Source organism: Heterodontus francisci, chromosome 13 (assembly GCF_036365525.1).
Source record: "Heterodontus francisci isolate sHetFra1 chromosome 13, sHetFra1.hap1, whole genome shotgun sequence".
NCBI lineage: Eukaryota > Metazoa > Chordata > Chondrichthyes > Heterodontiformes > Heterodontidae > Heterodontus > Heterodontus francisci.
This window is the reverse complement of record NC_090383.1, coordinates 28,535,032-28,554,514: the sequence shown is the minus strand read 5'-3', so window position 1 is coordinate 28,554,514 and position 19,483 is coordinate 28,535,032. Positions and strand designations below refer to the sequence as shown.

General features: G+C 41.9%; 1 protein-coding gene across 8 annotated transcripts in view; it reads left to right on the top strand.

Moving 5' to 3' along the window:
* LOC137376310 (KH domain-containing RNA-binding protein QKI) overlaps positions 1 to 19,483 on the top strand; it is a 646,128-nt gene that overhangs the window by 284,770 nt on the left and 341,875 nt on the right. For 7 of the 8 annotated variants that reach the window (XM_068044596.1, XM_068044603.1, XM_068044600.1 and 4 more), the window contains exon 3: positions 6,979 to 7,095. The exons of the other annotated variant lie outside the window; for it this stretch is intronic. In XM_068044596.1, the coding sequence (XP_067900697.1) occupies positions 6,979 to 7,095 (117 nt within the window). The remainder of the gene's footprint in view (positions 1 to 6,978; positions 7,096 to 19,483) is intronic. 8 annotated transcript variants of the gene reach the window in all.

Below are 19,483 nucleotides of genomic sequence, written 5' to 3'. Positions count from 1 at the left end.
GACATATGGCTGCAGGAGGTCACTCGGGTAAGGTGAAGTGAGGCTTTGGAGAGATTTAAAGTTCCTGACTGGGATCTTGAAGTTTCTCAAGATGCACTTGGAACCAGTAGAGCTCGATAAGGACAGGGTTTATTGGTGTGAATTTTTTTGTGCAGAGAACACAGATCACAGAATTCTGGATTCATTGTTGGTGAAGGGCGGAAGCAGATAGCCAATGAGTAGATTGTTGGAGAAATTGAGGTCATGAGCAATTCGGTAGATGTTGATTCAACAGGAGGAATGATAGAATCATAACATTCGGCCCATCAAGTCTGTGTCAGCTCTCTACAAGAGCAATTTACCTAGTCTCACTCCCCACCCTTTCCATGTAGCCCTACATTTTTTCCCCTTCAAGTGTTTATGCAATCCACTTTTGAAACCCACTCTTTGAATTTGCCCACCACCACCCTCTCAGGCAGTGCATTCCAGAATGTAACCACTTGCTGCGTAAACAAAGATTTTCCTCATGCCACTTTTGGTACTTTAGCCAATTACCTTAAATCTCTGTCCTCTGGTTCTCAACCTTTCCACCAATGGGAACAACTTCTTTCAACCTACTCTGTCTAGAACCCTCATGATTTTGAACACCTCTATCAAATTTCCTTTCAACCTTCTCATCTCTAAGGAGAACAACCCCAGCTTTTCCAATCTATCCAAGTAAGTGAACTCCCTCATCCCTGGAACCATTCTTGTAAATCTTTTGTGCATCCTCTCTCAAGTCTTCACATCCTTCCTAAAGTGTGGTCCCCAGAATTGGACACAGTACTCCAGTTGAGGACATCCAAGTGTTTTATAAATGTTTATCATAACTTCCTTGCTTTTGTAATCTATGTCTCTATCTATAAAGCCGAGGATTTCGTATGCCTCTTCAACCACTTTCTCTACCTGCCCTTCGACCTTCAATGATTTGTGCACATGTACCCCCGGGTCTGTTTGTTCCTGTACCCCCCTTAGTTTATATTCCCTCTCCTCATTCTTTCTCTACTCCTCTGCATGAAATTTCATCTGCCAAGTGTTCGCGCATTCCACGAGCCTGTCTGTGTCCTCTCCAATCCTCCTCACAATGCACAATACTTCCAAGTTTTGTGTCATTTGCAAATTTTGAGATTGTGCCCTGCACACCCAAGTCTAAGTCATTAATATATATCAAGCAAAGCAGTGATCCAAGTACCAACCCTGGAGAACCCCACTGTATACCATCTTTCAGTCCAAAAAGTAACCTTTAGGCACTACTACTCTGCTTCCTGTCACTCAGACAATTTCGTATCTGTTGTATGTTTGGTTGATATGCTGCCACCTTAAGATAATTAGTCTAGCTTGGAGAGATTCCTTAGCCTTGAGTACTTAGAATATTAACCTTTATTGCATTATAACTATATACAGCTTCACACCAGTCTGTGTGACTCCTCTGAAGCCACGCTGCATCTCTCTTCAAGTCTCTCTCACACGTGATCTCTTAGATTATCATGGTTGGAGGTATCCTTTACACTTTCTCGACATAAACCCTTTCAGACCCTTATACTTCCTTGAGGTTTGTAGTATCCATTACTTCCTGAATTTCAGGTTCAACATCTGGTTCATCCAAATGTATGACTGATTGACATCTTTGATGAATAGGAATAAGATTCCTCCTGTTTCTTCTGAAAGTACCTTCTGAAGTATGTACTAAATAAGATCGCTGTTGATTCTCATCTCCTGAATGATTACTCCTTCTCTGACCTGGTCTTGTACCCATACCTTTTGACCTTCTGTCACTAACAAATTTCCATTAAGGTTTGGTAAATGTCATAAAGGGCTATCTGAGATTGTCAGGCCAGGAAAATTTAGGGTTTTACTTCCATTTCTTTGCTGTCCCCAAAAGTATTAGCACATCTTAGTTTTCAAGATGTTGAATGACATCAAAGTGTATTCTGGGGGAGGGAGACGAAATGAGACGTATTCATTATTTAGGAAGGACAGGCAAAAAGGGAAAGAAGGTGGAGTAGCGTTCTTAGTAAAAGAGGAAATCAGTACAATAATGAGGAAGGATATTAGCTCAGAGAATCCTGGGTAGCACTCTTGCTCCTGAGTTAGAAGGTTGTGGGTTCAAGTCTCACTCCAGGACTTGAGTGCACAAATCAAGGCTGACACTCCAGTGTGCTCCACTGTTAGAAGTGCTGCCTCAGATGAGACATTAAACAGAGGCCCAGTCTTTCCCCTCAGATGCACATAAAGGAATCTGTATGGGTGGAGCTAAGAAACAACAAGGGGCAGAAAACGTTGGTGGCGGTTGTATATAGACCCTCAAACAGCAGTTGTGATGTAGAGGATGGCATTAAACAGGAAATTTAGAGACACGTGCAATACGGGTGCAACTGTAACTATGGGTGAGTTTAATCTACATGTAGATTGGGCAAACCAAATTAGCAATAATACTGTAGAGGAGGAATTCCTGGAGTGCGTACTTGATTTTTTTTGGACCAATACGTTGAGGAACTAACTAGAGAACAGGCCATCCTAGACTGGGTATTGTGTAATGAGAAAGGATTAGTTAACAATCTTGTGCGGGGTTCCTTGGGGAAGTGCGACCATAACATGATAGAATATTTCATTAAGATGGCAAGAGAGAGAGGGTTGGGTTCTGAATCTAAATAATGTAATCTATGAAGGTATGAGGTGCGAGTTGACTATGATAGATTGGGGAACGTTACTTAAATAGTTGACAGTGGATAGGCAATGGCTAGCATTTAAAGAGCGCATGGATGAATTACAACAATTGTTCATTCCTGTCTGGCGCAAACATACAACAGGAAGGGTGGCTCAACTGTGGCTTACAAAATAAATTAGGGATAGTATTAGATCCAAGGAGAAGAAATATAAAATGGCCAGAACAAGTAGCAAACTTGAGGATTTGGAGCAGTTTAGAATTCAGCAGAGGACAAAGGGATTGATTAAGAAGGGGAAAATAGAGTATGAGAGTAAGCTTGTAGAGAACATAAAAACTGACTGTAAAAGCTTCTATAGATATGTAAAGAGAAAAAAATTAGTGAAGACAAATGTGGGTCCCTTACAGTCAGAAACGGGGGAATTTATAGTGGGGAACAAAGAAATGGCAGACCAATTAAATACGTACTTTGGTTCTGTCTTCACAAAGGAGGACACAAATTACCTCCCAGAAACTTCGGTAGGTTCCTGGTACGGTATTTCCTATTATAATTATAGGCTTGTTGCTTTCTGTAAGACATTGCTTTGTCTTGAACCCTGATAATCCTGGGCTTGTAGCCCTGGAAGTAACTTTTTGGGTGTTCTAAGCTTCCTTCCTATCAACAGTTCTGATGGGGCGGCACAGTGGTGCAGTGGTTAGCACCGCAGCCTCACAGCTCCAGCGACCCGAGTTCAATTCTGGGTACTGCCTGTGTGGAGTTTGCAAGTTCTCCCTGTGTCTGCGTGGGTTTTCTCCGGGTGCTCCGGTTTCCTCCCACAAGCCAAAAGACTTGCAGGTTGGTAGGTAAATTGGCCATTATAAATTGCCCCTAGTAGAGGTAGGTGGTAGGGAAATATAGGGACAGGTGGGGATGTGGTAGGAATATGGGATTAGTGTAGGATTAGTATAAATGGGTGGTTGATGGTCGGCACAGACTCGGTGGGCCGAAGGGCCTGTTTCAGTGCTGTATCTCTAAACTAAACTAATCTGCATAGCAATGGAATGGAACTGTAGTTCAGGAGTGCCATTTGAAAATCTTGATTTTTCTTCAACAGTGCGTTGATAGTTCTGACTCCTCACTCAGCTTCTCCATTAAATTGTGGATGTACAAATCCACAGTTTTCCACAAAGCGCGTGAAGTAGTTATTTGCAAATTGTGGTCCAGTATTGGACACTTTCTGGTCGAGTGTACCATGTGTTGCAAAGGTTTCTTCTATTAATCGAATGACTGCTTCAGTTGTCGTTGTGTACAAACGTTTGACCTTGATCCCACTTGAAAAGTAGTCGATGGCAATCAGGCGGGTTGGACTTTCCATTAAATATGAATAGATCCATCACCAGACGTTCCCATGGTCTGCTTGGGAATTGGGTCGAGGTAAGGGGTTCCCTCTGATCCTGTCTGTGCACTGCACATACCTGGTAATTACCTGGTTGCAGGTAATATGTTGATAACCGTGGCTCTTTGTCTGATAATACTGTTCTACTTGCTGCCGTGTTCAGTTTAAAATTAGTGATATGTCCATTGACATATATATCTGCAGACCAAAATGCCTGATTGGGACATTGATCTCACCAAGAAAGTTTTTTGATTTCTCTCCTGATGGAGGTTGTTTAACTTCATTAACCACTCTATGCCTGAATGCTTTTTCTTTCAAACTTGTGGGAGCAGAGATTTTACTTTGGCACATTTTCCCAAAATGCCCTATTTTCTTGCAGTAGAAGCATTCTGCTTTGTTTGCAGGACACTGTTTGTGCCTGTGGCTCTTTTGGTGCCACAGTGCTGGCATGGTTTCATGGCATCTTGTGTTCCTGCACCCCCCCCTCTGCCCCCTTTTCTGGTGCTTCTTTTACAGCCCTCTAATTAAGGAACTGTATGGTTGCTGGAGGTTTCCTGAGCCAAGGTCTTTCTTCACCTGTCAGAATTGTTCTGTTGTTCTTCCAGACATCTGCTTGTCTCACCAGCTGAATTGCTTTGTGCACTGTGAGGTCTTCTTTGGACTGCAATAAATCTGCTAGGGATTCATCAATGTGGTCTTTATTAATTCTGCTTTTAGGTCTCCATTTTCACATCTTTCAGCTAGTCTGTAAAAGTCATTAATAAGAGCATCAACAATTTGTTAAATCTTGCCCTTTCTCGAATTTTATTGCTCCCCAAGTTGAAATAACTATCAAAGGCTTTTAAAATTTCATCAAATTTGGCTGCTGTCTCACTAATGCCTTGTCTTACAATAACATCATCTGCTATTGCCCCAATGGACTACAGCAATGTGTTAACTTGCTCTGTTTCTGACTGGCTGTCTAATTTAGAAGCAATTCTGTATCTCGAAAATCTTCTTCGCCCAAAGTGACTAGTTTGGGGTTTGATTTGGTCCTTCCATGTGTTCAAATCTCTCTGGTATTGTGAATTTAAGATCCATAGCTTCTATTTGATTTACTTTCACTTTTGAATTTTCAGTATCGTAAGTTTCCCGTGCTTTTCGGCCCTGCGTTGACTCCTGCTATGGCCACCGTTGCTCCCTGTGAAATCTCTGTCGCTAGACTTTGGATTTATTTCTTCCTTGTTTTACACACCGTTTTGTAGTGTAACTGCTATACTCCTTTAACTCCCTTCTCTTAAAGTATCGCATATTTGCAGCCTCGTTTTTTGCTTGCTCGCTCTGGTCACCGTGAGTAATAGCGCCAACCCCGGATCCGCCTTTGCTAAGGATTTTTGATTTTCCTGGTGCTGTCTGCCTAGTGCTATTAGGAACAAATTTTTACCCTCTTTCAGGGTTGCTTACCAGATTCCCGATCGTTACTTGGTTCTCCAACTTGAAGCCTGCGATCGCTGGACCGGATTTCTGCAAGCCGATTCCCCACCTCTCCGTGTCTCCTTCATCCACGGAGCAGCTCTGGAGCTTTTTCACAGCCTCTTCTCGAGTTCTGCAGTTTTGGTGCTTTTTTCAGGTCAGCCCTCTTCAAAGTATTTCTTCAAATTCTTCGTCTGGATGTTGCATGGTACGAACCACCATTCAGGATCTCACCGCTGATCACCATATTGTATGTTTGGTTGGCATGCTGCCACCTGAATATACTTAATCTAGCTTGGCGAGATTCCTTAGTCTTGAGTACTTAGAACATTAACCTTTATTACATTATAACCATATACAACTCCACACAGTCTGTGTGACTCCTCTGAAGCCTCGCTGCATCTCTCTTTAAGTCTTTCTCACATGTGATCTCTTACATCATCATGGTAGGAGGTATTCTTTACACTTTCTCAACATTAACTCTTTCAGACCCTTATACTATAGTATCAATTCTGCCACTGTCTCTTTTATTCTATGGGCTTTAACTTTGCAGGTAAGCCTATTCTGTGACACTTTATCAAACGCCTTTGGAATTCCATATACACCGCATCCACAGCATTACCTCAACAAACCTCTGTTACCTCATCAAAAACTCAATCAGGTTGGTTAAGCATGATGTGCCTTCAACAAATCTGTGTTGACTTTTCTTAATTAATCCACACTTGTCTAAGTGACTGTTAGTTTTGACCTGGATTATCGTTTCTAAAAGCCTTCCCTAAACTTAGGTTAACCTGACTGGCCTGTAGGTGCTGTATTTATTCTTAACTTCCTTTCTTAAAGAAGGCTGAATCATTTGGAATTCTTGTGTCCTCTAGCACCACTCCCATAGCTAAGGAGGATTGGAAGATTATGGCTAGTACCTCCACAGTTTACACTTTACTTCCCTCACCATCCTCTGATGCATCCCATCCAGTCCTGGTGACTTATCAATTTGAAGTTTTGCCAGCCTTTCGAATACCTCTGCTTTTATAAATTTTTAGACCACCCAGTATCTCAACTACTTCCTCTTTCACTATGACTTTGGCAGCATCTTTTTCCTTGGTAAAGACAGATGCAAAGTACTCATTTCATGCCTCAACCATACCCTCTGCTTCCATGCGTAGGTCTCTTTTTTGGGTCACTAACTAGCTCCACCTTCTTACTACTCTTTTGTTTATATGCCTATAGAAGACTTTTAGATTCTCTTTCACTCCATACAGCCAATCTATGACACAGCTACAGATAAGAATTATTTCAGAAGTGCTGTCCATTTCCAGAATCCAGTGCTCATATTGTAAGATTTGTGGTAATTCCTTCATTAAAAAATGATTTTTTTTTTTACAATTATCAGTGAACCACTTCCGGTGATATCAATACCTCGTTTAAAGGATTTTAGTGATATTTTCTTTTTCTCTTTTAACTATTTAGTTCAACTTTGTTGGAAGAATTCTTGGACCCAGGGGGCTAACAGCAAAACAGCTGGAAGCAGAGACAGGATGCAAGATTATGGTGCGAGGAAAGGGCTCAATGAGGGACAAGAAGAAGGTGAGTCTGATGTAACTGGATGGCTTTGAAATTGCATTCTCTTCAGTACAAATGTGCACAAGTTAATTGAAGTCAAATATTCCAGTAAAGTCTAATCTCAAAAGTAATTATTCACATTGGTTCAAGATGGCTCGCTTACTTACCCAAAATGGAATATTTAATCTTTGGTCCTGTGCCATGTGGGACTCCAGGACCCTGCCCATGTCCTGGAGAACTACATGTGCAGAAAGTGCCACCAAATGCAAAAGGTCGAGCGCCGAATATTGGAACTCAAGGAGCAGACGGAGGCACTGAAGTGCTTTTGCGAGGATGAGAGATAATGTGGATAGCACATATCAGGAGGTGGTCACCCCACAGCTTAACAGAGCGCAGGCAGAAAGAGACTGGGTGGCTGTCAGACAGACAAGAAGGAAAGGCACGTAATGCAGGAGGCCCCAGAGGGCATCCCACTTTCTAGCTGATATTCAGTTCTGAGTACCGATGGGAGAGGGGGTTACTCTGGAGAGTGCAGCGAGAGTCATGACCAGAGCACATTGGGTGGCTCAGCTGTGCAGAGAGGGAGGAGAAAAGACAGGAGAGCAATAGTGGTAGGGAATTCTATAGTTAGGGGAACAGACAGGTGTTTCTGTGGTCGCAGACGTGATTGTTGCCTCCCATTGCAAGGGGCATGGATATCGCCGAGCAACTACAGAGCATTCTGGAGGATGAGGGTGCACAGCCAGAAGTCGTGGTCCACATTGGTACCAACGATATAGATAGAAAAAGGGATGAGGTCCTGCAGGCTGAGTTTAGGGAGTTAGGAAAGAAATTAGCAAGCAGGACCTCAAAAGTAGCAATCTCTGGATTGCTCCCAAGGCCACATGCTAGTAGAATACACCAGATGAATGCATGGCTGGAGAGATGGTGCTGGAGACAGGGCTTCAGATATCTGGGGCATTGGGACCGGTTCTGGAGAAGGTGGGACCTGTACAAGCCAGATGGTCTACACCTGAACAGGATCGGGATGAATATCCTTGCAGGAAGGTTTGCGAGTGCAGTTGTGCATGGTTTAAACAAGGTTGGCAGGGGGATGGGAACCTGAGGTAGAGCATGGCTACCCCACCCGAACCCGACGGGAACTGCGACATGTGTCTGTTTTGGGCCAGGTCAGGTCGCTCTTCCGGTCCAGCATTCGGGTTCGGGTTGGGTCGGGCCGGATCGGACACATTGGCAGTGCTGCCTTTTGGTCAGGGAGGGAAAGGGGAGTAAGAGTAAGCGTCATTCATTTCCAGTAACCGAGTCGGGTCGGGCCAGTTGCGGGAAAAAACAAAGGACTCGGGCCCGGGTCGGGTTCGGGTTAGATGTGGTTGGGTTGGGCCTGGGTCGGGTTTAAATTGCATACCCGAGCAGGCCTTTAACCTGAGGGCAGTTTCAGATAGGACAAACTCTGGGCAGGGAGCGGTAGGCAGAAAATTAACGAGTGACTGAAATACAGAAGAGCAAAGGTTAAAAATTATGCAGCACTGGAATTTGACATTATTAAAAGGTATTTATTTAAATGCAAGGAGTATAGCAAATAAAGCTGCTGAGCTGAGGGCACAGAGAGACACATGGCAGCATGATATCATTGCTATAATGGAAACTTGGCTTCAAGAGGGGCAAAATGGCAGCCCAGCATCCCTGGATATAAAGTTTTCAGGTAGGATAGAGAGGGGATAAAAAAGGAGGGGGTGTAGCATTATTGGTTAAAGAATCAATTACAGCTGTGACGAGGGATGATAGGCTAAATGAATCATCAAATGAGGCCAGATGGGTTGAGCTCAGAAATAGAAAAGGGGCGGCCACACGACTAGGAGAGTACTATAGATCCCCAAATAGTGAGAGGGAAATAGAACAAATATGTAGGCAAATTTCTGAGTGCAAAAACAATAGGGCAATAATGGTTGGGGATTTCAACTACCCTAATATCAACTAGGATACAAAGAGTGTGAAAGGCACAGCGGGCACAAGATTCTTGAACTGCATTCAAGAGAACTTTTTTAGCCAGCACATAACAAGCCCAATGAGAGGGGGCGCAATTCTAGATTTAGTCTTTGGAAATGAAGCTGGGAAAGTGGATGAAGTAGCATTGGGTGACCATTTTGGAGATAATGACCATTATACAGTTAGATTTAGCATTATTATGGAAAAGGACAAAGATAGAACAGGAGTAAAAGTTCTAAGTTGGGGGAAGGCAAATTTTACGAAGCTGAGAGGCAATCTGGCGAAAGTGGACTGGATAAAGTTACTTAAAAGAAAATCAGTGGCAAACCAGTGGGAGGCATTGAAAAGCGAGATTCTATGGACACAGTGTAGACGTTTCCCCACAAAGGAAAAGGGTGATACTGCCAAATCTAGAGCTCCCTGGTTATCTAGAAGCATACAGGGTAAGATAAAGTAGAAAAAGAATGCTTATGACAATCACAAAAAACTTAATACTTTAGAAAACCTAGAGGAGTATAGAAAGTGCAGGGGTGACGTAAAAAAGGAAATTAGGAAAGCAAAGAGAGTACATATTGGCAGGTAAAATCAAGGAAAACCCCAAGATGTTTTATCATTACCTTCAGAGCAAGAGGATAACTAAGGACATGTTAGGGCCTATAAGAGATGTACAAGGTAACTTATGCATGGAATGCAGAAGATGGAATGCAGGGTTTTTAATGAGTGCTTTGTCACTGTCTTCACAAAGGAGAGGGATGATGCAGACCTTGTAGTTGAAGAGGAGTATGAAATATTAGATACGAAAAGCATAATGAACGAGGAAGTACTAGAGGGTCTGACATCGTTGAAAGTGGATAAATAACCAGGGCCAGATGGATTGTATCCCAGACTTTAAAGACAGCCAGAGAGGAAATAGCGGATGCTCTGAGGATCATTTTCAAATCCTCACTAGATACAGGCCAGGTACCTGAGGACTGGAGGTCTGCAAACGTTGTGCCATTGTTTTAAAAAGGGTGCGAGGGATAGACCAAATAATTATAGGCTGGTCAGTCTGACCTCGGTGGTGGGCAAACCATTAGAATCAATTCTGATTGGATAAACTGTCACTTAGAAAGGCACGGATTAATCAGGGGTAGTCAGCATGGATTTGTTAAGGGAAGGTCGTGTCTTACTAACTTGGAGTTTTTGAGGAAGTAACAAGGAGGATTGATGAGGTAAGGGCAGTGGATGTTGTCTACATGGATTTTAGTAAGGCAGTTGACAAGGTCCCACATAGCAGACTGGTCAGAAAAGTAAAAGGCCATGGGATTCAGGGGAATGTGGTGAGTTGGATCCAAAATTGGCTCAGTGACTGGAAACAAAGGATAATGGTCCATGGATGTTTTTGCAAATGGAAAGCAGTTTTCAGTGGTGTCCCACAGGGCTGAGTGTTGGGTCCCTTGCTATTTGTGGTATATATTAATGATTTGGACTTAAATGTGGGAGGCATGGTTGGGAAATTTGCTGATGACACAAAAATTGGCCATGTAGTTGATAGTGAAGAATGATATCAGTGGTTTGGTTGAGTGGGCGGAAAAGTGGCAAATGGAATTCTATCCGGAGAAGTGTGAGGTAATGCATTTGGGGAGGGCAAACAAAGCAAAAGAATATACAATAAACGGGAGGATACTGGGAGGGGCAGAGGAAGTGAGAGACCTTGGAGTGCATGTCCACAGGTCCCTGAATGTGGTAGGACAGGTAGATAGAGTGGTGAAGAAGGCATATGGAATGCATTCCTTTATTGGTGAAGTGTACATAATTCAGATGATTTCAATAATGTGGCTAAGTTTACCAGCAGATTATTTAAATTTAGATGCTACCTGTGGCATCCATTTTGTAATATCATTGGTTCCAATTTATAATAACTGATATGCTACTCACAGAAAACATCAAGACTATGGTTTGAAATTCAAAAATAATGGGCAGATGACCAAAATTCCAGGACTAGTCTGGGAGTGGAAAGCAGTGGATTATTACTTAGTTCTGATTTGGATATGAATAAGAAAAACATACAAATAAAAAAGTTTTGTAGATTGATTTACAGAGTGAAATGAAAAAATGTAAAAAAATACTTTAGATAAGTTACTTGGTTAAGTTACTTACGGTTGTTTTCCGACTGGAGGAAGGTCTACAGTAGGATTCCCTCGGAGTTGTACTAGGACCAGTGCTTTTCTTGATCTATATTAATGACTTAGGCTTGGGTGTGCAGGGCACAATATTGAAACTTGCAAATGACACAAAGCTTGGAAGAATTGTGATGAGGATAGTGTTAGACTGCAAGAGGACACAGATGAGCTGGTGGAATAGGTGGACAATTGGCAGACAAAATTTAATGCAGGGAATTATGAAGTGATACATTTTGGGAGGAAGAATGAGGAGAGGCATTATAAAATAAAGGATACAATTCTCAAAGGGGTACAGGAGCCTAGGGACCTGGGGATACATGTGCACAAATCATTTGAAGGTGGCAGGGCAGGTTGATGAAGTTGTTAAAGGAGCATACGGGATCCTGGGCTTTATAGACAGAGGCATAGATTACAAAAACATCTTTATAAACCTTAAAAACCTTTATGAACCTTAATAAAACATTGGTTCGGCCTCACCTGGAGTATTGTGTCCAGTTCTGGGCACCATTCTTCAGGATGAATGTGAAGGCATTAGAGAAGTTGCAGAGAAGATTCACGCGAATGGATCCAGGGTGAGGGACTTCAGCTACTTGGATAGATTGGAGAACCTAGGGCTGTTCACCTTGGAGAAGAGAAGGTTGAGAGAAAATTTGATGGAGGTGTTCAAAATCATGAGGGGTATAGACAGAGTAGATAGGGAAAAACTGTTCCCATTGGTGGAAGGGTCAAGAACCAGAGGTGACCAAATGCAACATGAGGAACAAGTTTTTTACACAACGAGTAATTAGGATCAGGATTGCACGCCTGAGAGTATGGTGGAGGCAGATTCAATCGTGGCTTTCAAGAAGGAATTGAATAACTATCTGAAAAGAAAAAAAAGTATTGCAGGGCTACAGGGAAAGGGCAGAAGAATGGGACTTGCTGAATTTCTGCTGCAGAGAGCCAGCACGGACATGAAGGGATGAATTGCTGCCTCCTGTGCTGTGTAACCATTCTATGATTATTTGAATATTTACTTAGTCGTTGGTCGTGGTAATTATTTTGCATCAGGAATATAGAGCAGTTTTTATTCCTTATTCACATTGGTACTGTGTGTCCAGTGAACTTTTTCAAGATAGTTGGGTTACTTTTTTAAAGACTAAGATTTAGCTGTTCTTCTGGAGGCAAAGCTTTTGTGTGTGTCAGCCATGGCTCAATTGGTCTCACTCTCACTTCTGACTCAGGAGGTTACGGGTTCACGTCCTATTCCAGGATTTAAGCACAAAAATCAAGGTTCACGCTCCAGTGCAGTATTGAGGGATGAGTTAAACCGAGGTCCCGTCCAGCCTGTTAGGTGGATGTAAAAGATACCATGGCACAATTTTGCAGAAGAGCAGGGAAGTTATCCCAGGTGCCCTAGCAATATTTATCCCTCAATCAATATCACAAAACAGATTATCTGGTCATTATTATCTTGCTGTTTGTGGGAGCTCGTTACAACAGTAACTACACTCAGAGTACTTCCTTGGCTGTAAAGTGCTTTGGGATGTCCTGTGGTCATGAAAGGTGCGATACAAATGCAAGTCTTTCTTTTATTTATTCCATAATGAGATGTCTTTAAAAGGTTTATGTTAAGATTAAACAGTTTTGAAGTATGACGCTAAACTTGATGGTCTTCATCTGATTGTGGGCCAATAATGTGGATAAACAAAGTTACATGACGCTCTTCGTTTGAGTGGCGAAGTTACAAATGAAGTATATTGGTTGCCTATTATCAGATATTTTGGTCACACCATAGTTTTGTGAGTTCAGTAGTATCTAACAACTTAATTATAAATTTTGGTGTGACTGTTTTCCACAGAGGGTGATTGTGTATACTATGGGTAATTAAATTTAGATAACACGAGGGCAGGAAGTTTTAATGTATTTGACTTCTTTGAAATCCTCGTTTTAAGTTTGTTTCTGTTTATTCCATGTTATTCAGTATATCAAAAGGGACTGACCCCCAACATTTCCCTTTTTCTGATGTATCTTTGAGGTAATGTTTATGGTTTTGAGCATGATGGTAAATGAGCGAGTGTTTATATTTCACTCCAGTTTTAATAAACATTGATTTATCGCTCAAAATATGTGTAAAGAAGTTGCTGTTATAAAGAACACATAATGCTGATTTTTCAAGTTGTTTATCAGATTGGATTTGGGTCTGTTCAAGGTATTTGAAGACCTTTGTGGGTTTGCAAAACAAAACAGACGTGGTGGTGGTTGGTGATACATGGCACTGTTCAAAGTGCAGTTTTCTGATTTGCAATGAAATAATATGGATGAGTAGGGAGCCAAAGTGTTTAACATTTTACAATGATTTCTTAGGGAGATGGACAGAAGAGTTTCCTTCAAAAGAAATTGTTCTTGTCCTTTGGTGTAAATGAAGCTGGAAAATGATTCTGCATAGCGTATACTCCGTATCAGTAGTTGCTACAAGCTTATAATTGATCATTGATTTCCTGTGGCATTGCCCATAGAGAATCAATACTAAATATAGTTTTCAGATGGAGTGGAGTTGGGATAGAATATGAATGAAACAAGGTACGCAAATATAATTCAGACTCTATTTTGAAATCATACATTCCGTCATGACTTTTAAATTCTACTTGGATTTTTTAAATGATTTACAGTTAAGTAGTAAAATTCAGAACATTTTTGGAAGCAGAGAGTTGATTGGAGCACAGAAATGTCTCTGCAGTACAGGCATAAGAGCTAGGAGATGTAAAACTTAAATTCTACAGCATCACCACTAGCAGAAAATTATATTTCAAGTGTGGCAAGTTTACAGAGGTACTTTCCATTATCATAGAATCATATAATGGTTACAGCACATAAGGAGGTCATTTGGCCCTACATGTCCATGTTGGCTGTCTGCAAAAACAACTCAGCAAGTCCCACAACACCAACTTCTACCGCCTTTCCCCATAGCCCTACAAACTTTTTCCCTTATAATTATCCAATTCCCTTTTGAAAGCTTTGGGACTACGCCTACAAGAAGAAGAATATAAAATGTGGCAAATCATGTCATTGAGATAGTATTGATATCATAGGGACAATCTAAACGTGACCTTTTTAGCAAATAGAAATGATAAACCTTTCAACATATTTGTAACTTAACACTCTTTCAAATTAAAACTTCTGTTTTCAGTAAAAGCTGTGAATTCAATTTGAACCTTCTATAACAGTGTATATTCTGTTCTGAACACTTCCTACATCGTGAGTGAAAATGGTGATAATTTGTCATTTTTAGTTCAATTAGCAGCGCTTGACATAAATTTGAAGAGACTGCCAGCACCAAAAGGAAGTGTTGTAAGCAATGTGAGCTTATATGATTGTGGTTTGCAAAGGGAAGCCAGCTGATCACGAGTTGCTGTCGTTCAGAGCAAGCAAGATTTTTTTTTCGACTCAAGGCTAGATAAATTAAGCATATGAAACTCTTATTTCCCTGTAGTTGTTTTACATCCATCTGAGAGGGCAAACAGTGCAGCACTCACTCTGTACTGCACTGATGTGTTAGGTTAGATTATTTGCTCAAGTTTGTGGAGTAGGACTTGAGCCAACTTTCTGACTTTGTGGCAAGAGTGTTGCCTACTGCGGCTAACACGACACTCGTTACCCTTGTACCCTTGGTATTTTAGATTGAATGATAAATAAACCTTTGCATCTGCTATTGAGGGAAAGTAAGAGAGAGAGGGGACAAAGAGAAGAGAGAGGTAATATCAGTTTGTTTCTACTAAATACTCTACAAACCAAAATCTAACTACATTGCTTGCAAAATAGCAAGTGTTACTAATTTAATTCTAGGACGACATTTAGTATTTATTGTTCAATTTAAAGAAAAGGCTGTCAGAGCCATCGATCCCACCCAATCTAATCAATGGAGCTACTTTGCACAGAATTCAGCCATCCCTTAAGCAGCTCTCCCATGGGGGAGGCAAAAAACCTGCAATAAAGTAAAATTTTGGAAATTTCCTCTCCAAATCTCTCTCAATCAAACAAGCTCCAGGAGACCACAGTTGTGCATGAATCTTTGCAGTCACAACGAGCAACATATCCCCGATTACTGGAAATGTCCTCTTCTCTCAGAAACTTGTCAAGTTTCCTTTTCAAGGACTGTTACAGTTCAGTACTCACTGCATGTCTCTGCAGTTGTTCCAGAGGATGGTGATTCCCTGTGAAGAAAAATACTTACTGGCATCTAACCTACTTTGTTTGCCTAAGGATTTTATAAGTATCATTTCTAGTGCTACCATCTAAAACCTTTTCAAGTCACCTATCTAAATAGATTCTATCCAAGCACCACAATTTTAGAAACATCAATCATAATCCCTCTAACCCTGCATTCTCTGAAGACTAAACCTATTATCGCCCTGGTCACCCTCCTCTGCAACCTCTCCAGAATCTCAATATGGCAATGTGGCAACCAAAACTGTACACAGCCCAACCAAGTACAGATGCCCAAGAGAGTTATTAGTCTTCATTTACATCCTTTTTGGTCCTCCTGATCATACTATTTCTTATTGCTACCTCGCATTTCTTCTGCACTTTTATTTTACAATTGACTAGCTGCTATCCCCCAGCCTTTTCCTTTTACCACTTTATTTAGCAGGCACTCATACATTATGTAAATGTGCCTAGAGTTTCCTAATCCCAAGTAAATGGCGCTGTGCAAGTCCACATTAAATGACACCACACCAAAGGCCTGCTCAGGTTATGAAAAAAAAACCCGACTGAAACCCGACAGAACCACATCAGGCCCGAGCCCAACCCAAATTGACCCGATCCCGACCTGGCCACTGGAATGTTCGCTTTACCTACCTTGCGACTCCCAATCTTCAGGAAGCTGCAACACGAGTGTGATGACATCATAGAGACGCTCACTCACTCACTGCACAGACTCAGAGGTTCCGTCTTTGACGTCTCGGACTCCCAGCTCAGGTAGGTTTTTTACTTTTAACACTTCTTGCTGTGTGTGTCCGACCCGACCCGACCCGACCCGACCTGAGCCCGAAAGCTGGACACATGTTGTCGGGTCCCGTTGGGATCGGGTCGGGTAGCAGGCCTTTAGCGTCTACTACATAGGCCCGTCACGCAGTCTATAAAACGGCCATCAACCACTGGATTTTGTTCTGAAGTATGAACTGATGAATTTATGAATGCTACCATTTAAGATAGAAAGTTTGGTTGAATTCTCCTTTTAAATTATACTACTTTCCAGAATATTCATTATAACTTTATAGTAGCTGTAATTTATAGCTAAAAGTTTGGCTCTACTGTTTCTTCATTTTTTTTCCTGTCTCATCCAAACCTCAAATGTTGACCTCTGATGGAAATGTTGCCCTGGAGTAGCTTATTTTTGTGCATATGAGAAAAAGTGGCATTGGACAAGCAAAATAAAATACTTCTTCATGATAATTATGGAAAGTTCCCTTGCTGCCCACTACAATCTGCTACTGTGGTCGACCTCAAACACACGTATTGCTCTAGCCATAGTCCCAAAGGACCTTAGGCATCTCTCCCCATTAGAAAGAGACAGTTGTTGATGTATAGCTTGAGGGTCACCTTTCCTTAAGTGTGGGGCAAGGTGAGGAGGCAGGCCTCCATGAACTACCACAGCCAGTTTGGGGGTTGAACCCATGCTGTTGGCATCTTTCTGCATTTCATTCTAGCCAACTGAGCTAACTGACCCCCCATAAACGCAAGTGTAGAGTTCCGGCAAATCCTATCACTCCACTGTGTAGAATTCTCAAACCCAGCAGCAAATGCAATTAATTCAGATCCAAGCATATATCACTTCCCAATTTCTTTCGGGTCCAAAGCCCACCATGTGGGTAGCCCATTACCAGATTTTGCCTGTAAATTGCCGATCACTTTATGTGCAAAGTTTTTAAGAGTTCTGTTTTTGTTTTGATTCACTTGCTGTGTGAATAATGGATCATGGTTTAACACTTTGCAGATTGGCTATTTTTATCTTTAGTGTATAGAATTTCTGATGCAACTGTATAATTTTTTGACAAACTAATTGTATGTCTTTATTATGGTTCAACTCCATTCTGTATTGATCTCAATAGTAGAACAGTTGTAATGTTATTTGTGAATCTGCATTTTTTTAAAAACATAGTTTGTAAAACAGTAAATAAACCATGGCAAGACTTCAAGGTTATGCCTTGTGGGTGATGTTATCAAGGTACCAGTTATATTGCTGCTTAGGAATTTCAGCAGTCTATATTGCTTTCATGTAGGGTTACCATGACAAACAGGCATGTGCTGACTAAAAGGTTTCTGGTATGTGTGTTGCATTCTTGCCAGCATTGTATGTTAGAGCATCCACACATAAGGGTCAAATTACCAAAACACAAAAACATGCCGTCGTGTAATGTTGACATGCCAGACACGTATATTTGAAGTGGCTACTTTTGTTGCAGGCCTGTGTAAACTGCTCCTTTCAGGCTTCTGTTTGAGAACTGTGAGTTTGAAACAGCTGAATTCAAGGCTTGGAAACGATCCATTTAATTTATCAAGGTATTTAGAAACATGGCCATTCTGGAAAATAATAGAATAATAAACTTGTAACCTAGCTTTATTCAATTAGATCATGGCTGATCTGCACTTCAGTCCTGCTTACCTGCCTTAGCTTCAAATCCCTTGATACGCCTACCACCTATTGGTTTTTGCAGGTTGAATATTTGCACTTTTTCTTGATCAAAAATTGCAAATTTCCTGTTAAAGCAGCTGGCTGGAGGTCAGCCATGGCTGGAGATGGTTGCAAATGCGTCAGTCTTGTCTTTTGCACCCTTTTTCTGCTTCATCTTATTCTCATAGAATCATAGAATGGTTACAACATAGAAGGAGGCCATTTGGTCCATATTGTCTCTGAAGGCTCTCCAAGAGCTATTCACATTCTGTACTACTTTCGTCATCCAGGTAGCTCTGATGTTGGTTGCCCTAGTTTTCCCCCTCATGGGAATGTACCTCAACCATACCTGAACCATCTCTTTAAAGGCAGCCCATTGTTTGATTACAGTTTTGTAATCGCTCTTGCCTTCCACAAGTGCCAACAGCTCGTGGACTTCTTTGTCACTACGATTGAGACCATCCATTCCGCTCCCTCTGCTGCTTTCCTCCCTTCCCCTAGTCCAGTGGGCCCAAATTCCCCAAGGTTCTTTCCATCTCGCATCTTTCTGTAGTTTCTCTCCCATCACCTTTCATGCCCTCTCCAAGCTCATGTTATCCGTGAAACCCACCTCCTGGTCCCTAGAGCCTATTACAACTAAAGTGCTGATCATCCAACTTCCCCTCCTGGCCCCAGTGTTAGCTGATATTGTTGATGGTTCTTTCTACTCAGATGTTGTTCCCCTCCTCTTCAAATCTGCAGTCATGATCCCTCTACTCAAATAAACAACCCTTGAACCCACTGTCCTTGCAAATGACCTCCCCATTTCCAACTTCACTTTCCTCCCCAATGTGCTGCCGCCTCCCTAATCCATGCTCATCTTTCCTGGAACTTCATGCTTGAATTCCTCCAGTCAGCTTTCTACCGCTGCCACAGTAGCAAAATGACTCTTGTCAAAGGTACAAATAACATGCTATATGACTGTGATTCTGGTAAACTATCCCTCCTCGTCCTTCTCAACCTGTCAGCAGCCTTTGACATGGCTGACCACATCATCGGCGCCAACACCTCTGCTTTGTCATCCAGCTGGATAGGATTGCAGTGCCTGGTTCCATTCTTATCTATCCATTTGCAGCCAGAGAATTACTTGCGATGGCTTCACTTCCTGCTAGTGCGTGGTGACCTCTGGTGTCTCCCAAAGATTTATCGCTGGCCTCCTCCTATTTCTGAGCCACATGCTGCCTCTTGGCAACATCATCTGAAAGCACCACATCAGGTTCCACATGTACACTGATGACACCCAGCTCTACCTCACCACCACTACCAATTCTGGATCCCGCTACTGTCTCTAAATTGTCAGACTTCTTTTTTGAGATCTGGTACTGAATGAGAAGAAATTTCCTCTAACTAAACATTGGGAAGACTAAAGCCATTGTCTTTGGCGCCCAATACAAATTCTGCTCCCTGACCATCGTTTTGACCCCTCCCGCTGATAATTGTCTGAGGTTGAACCAGATTGTTCACAACCCTTGTGTCTCATTGGACCCCGCGATGAGCTTCTGACCACATATCCGTGCCATCTGTAAGACAGCCTATTTCCACCTCTGTAATATTGCTTGACTCTGCCCGT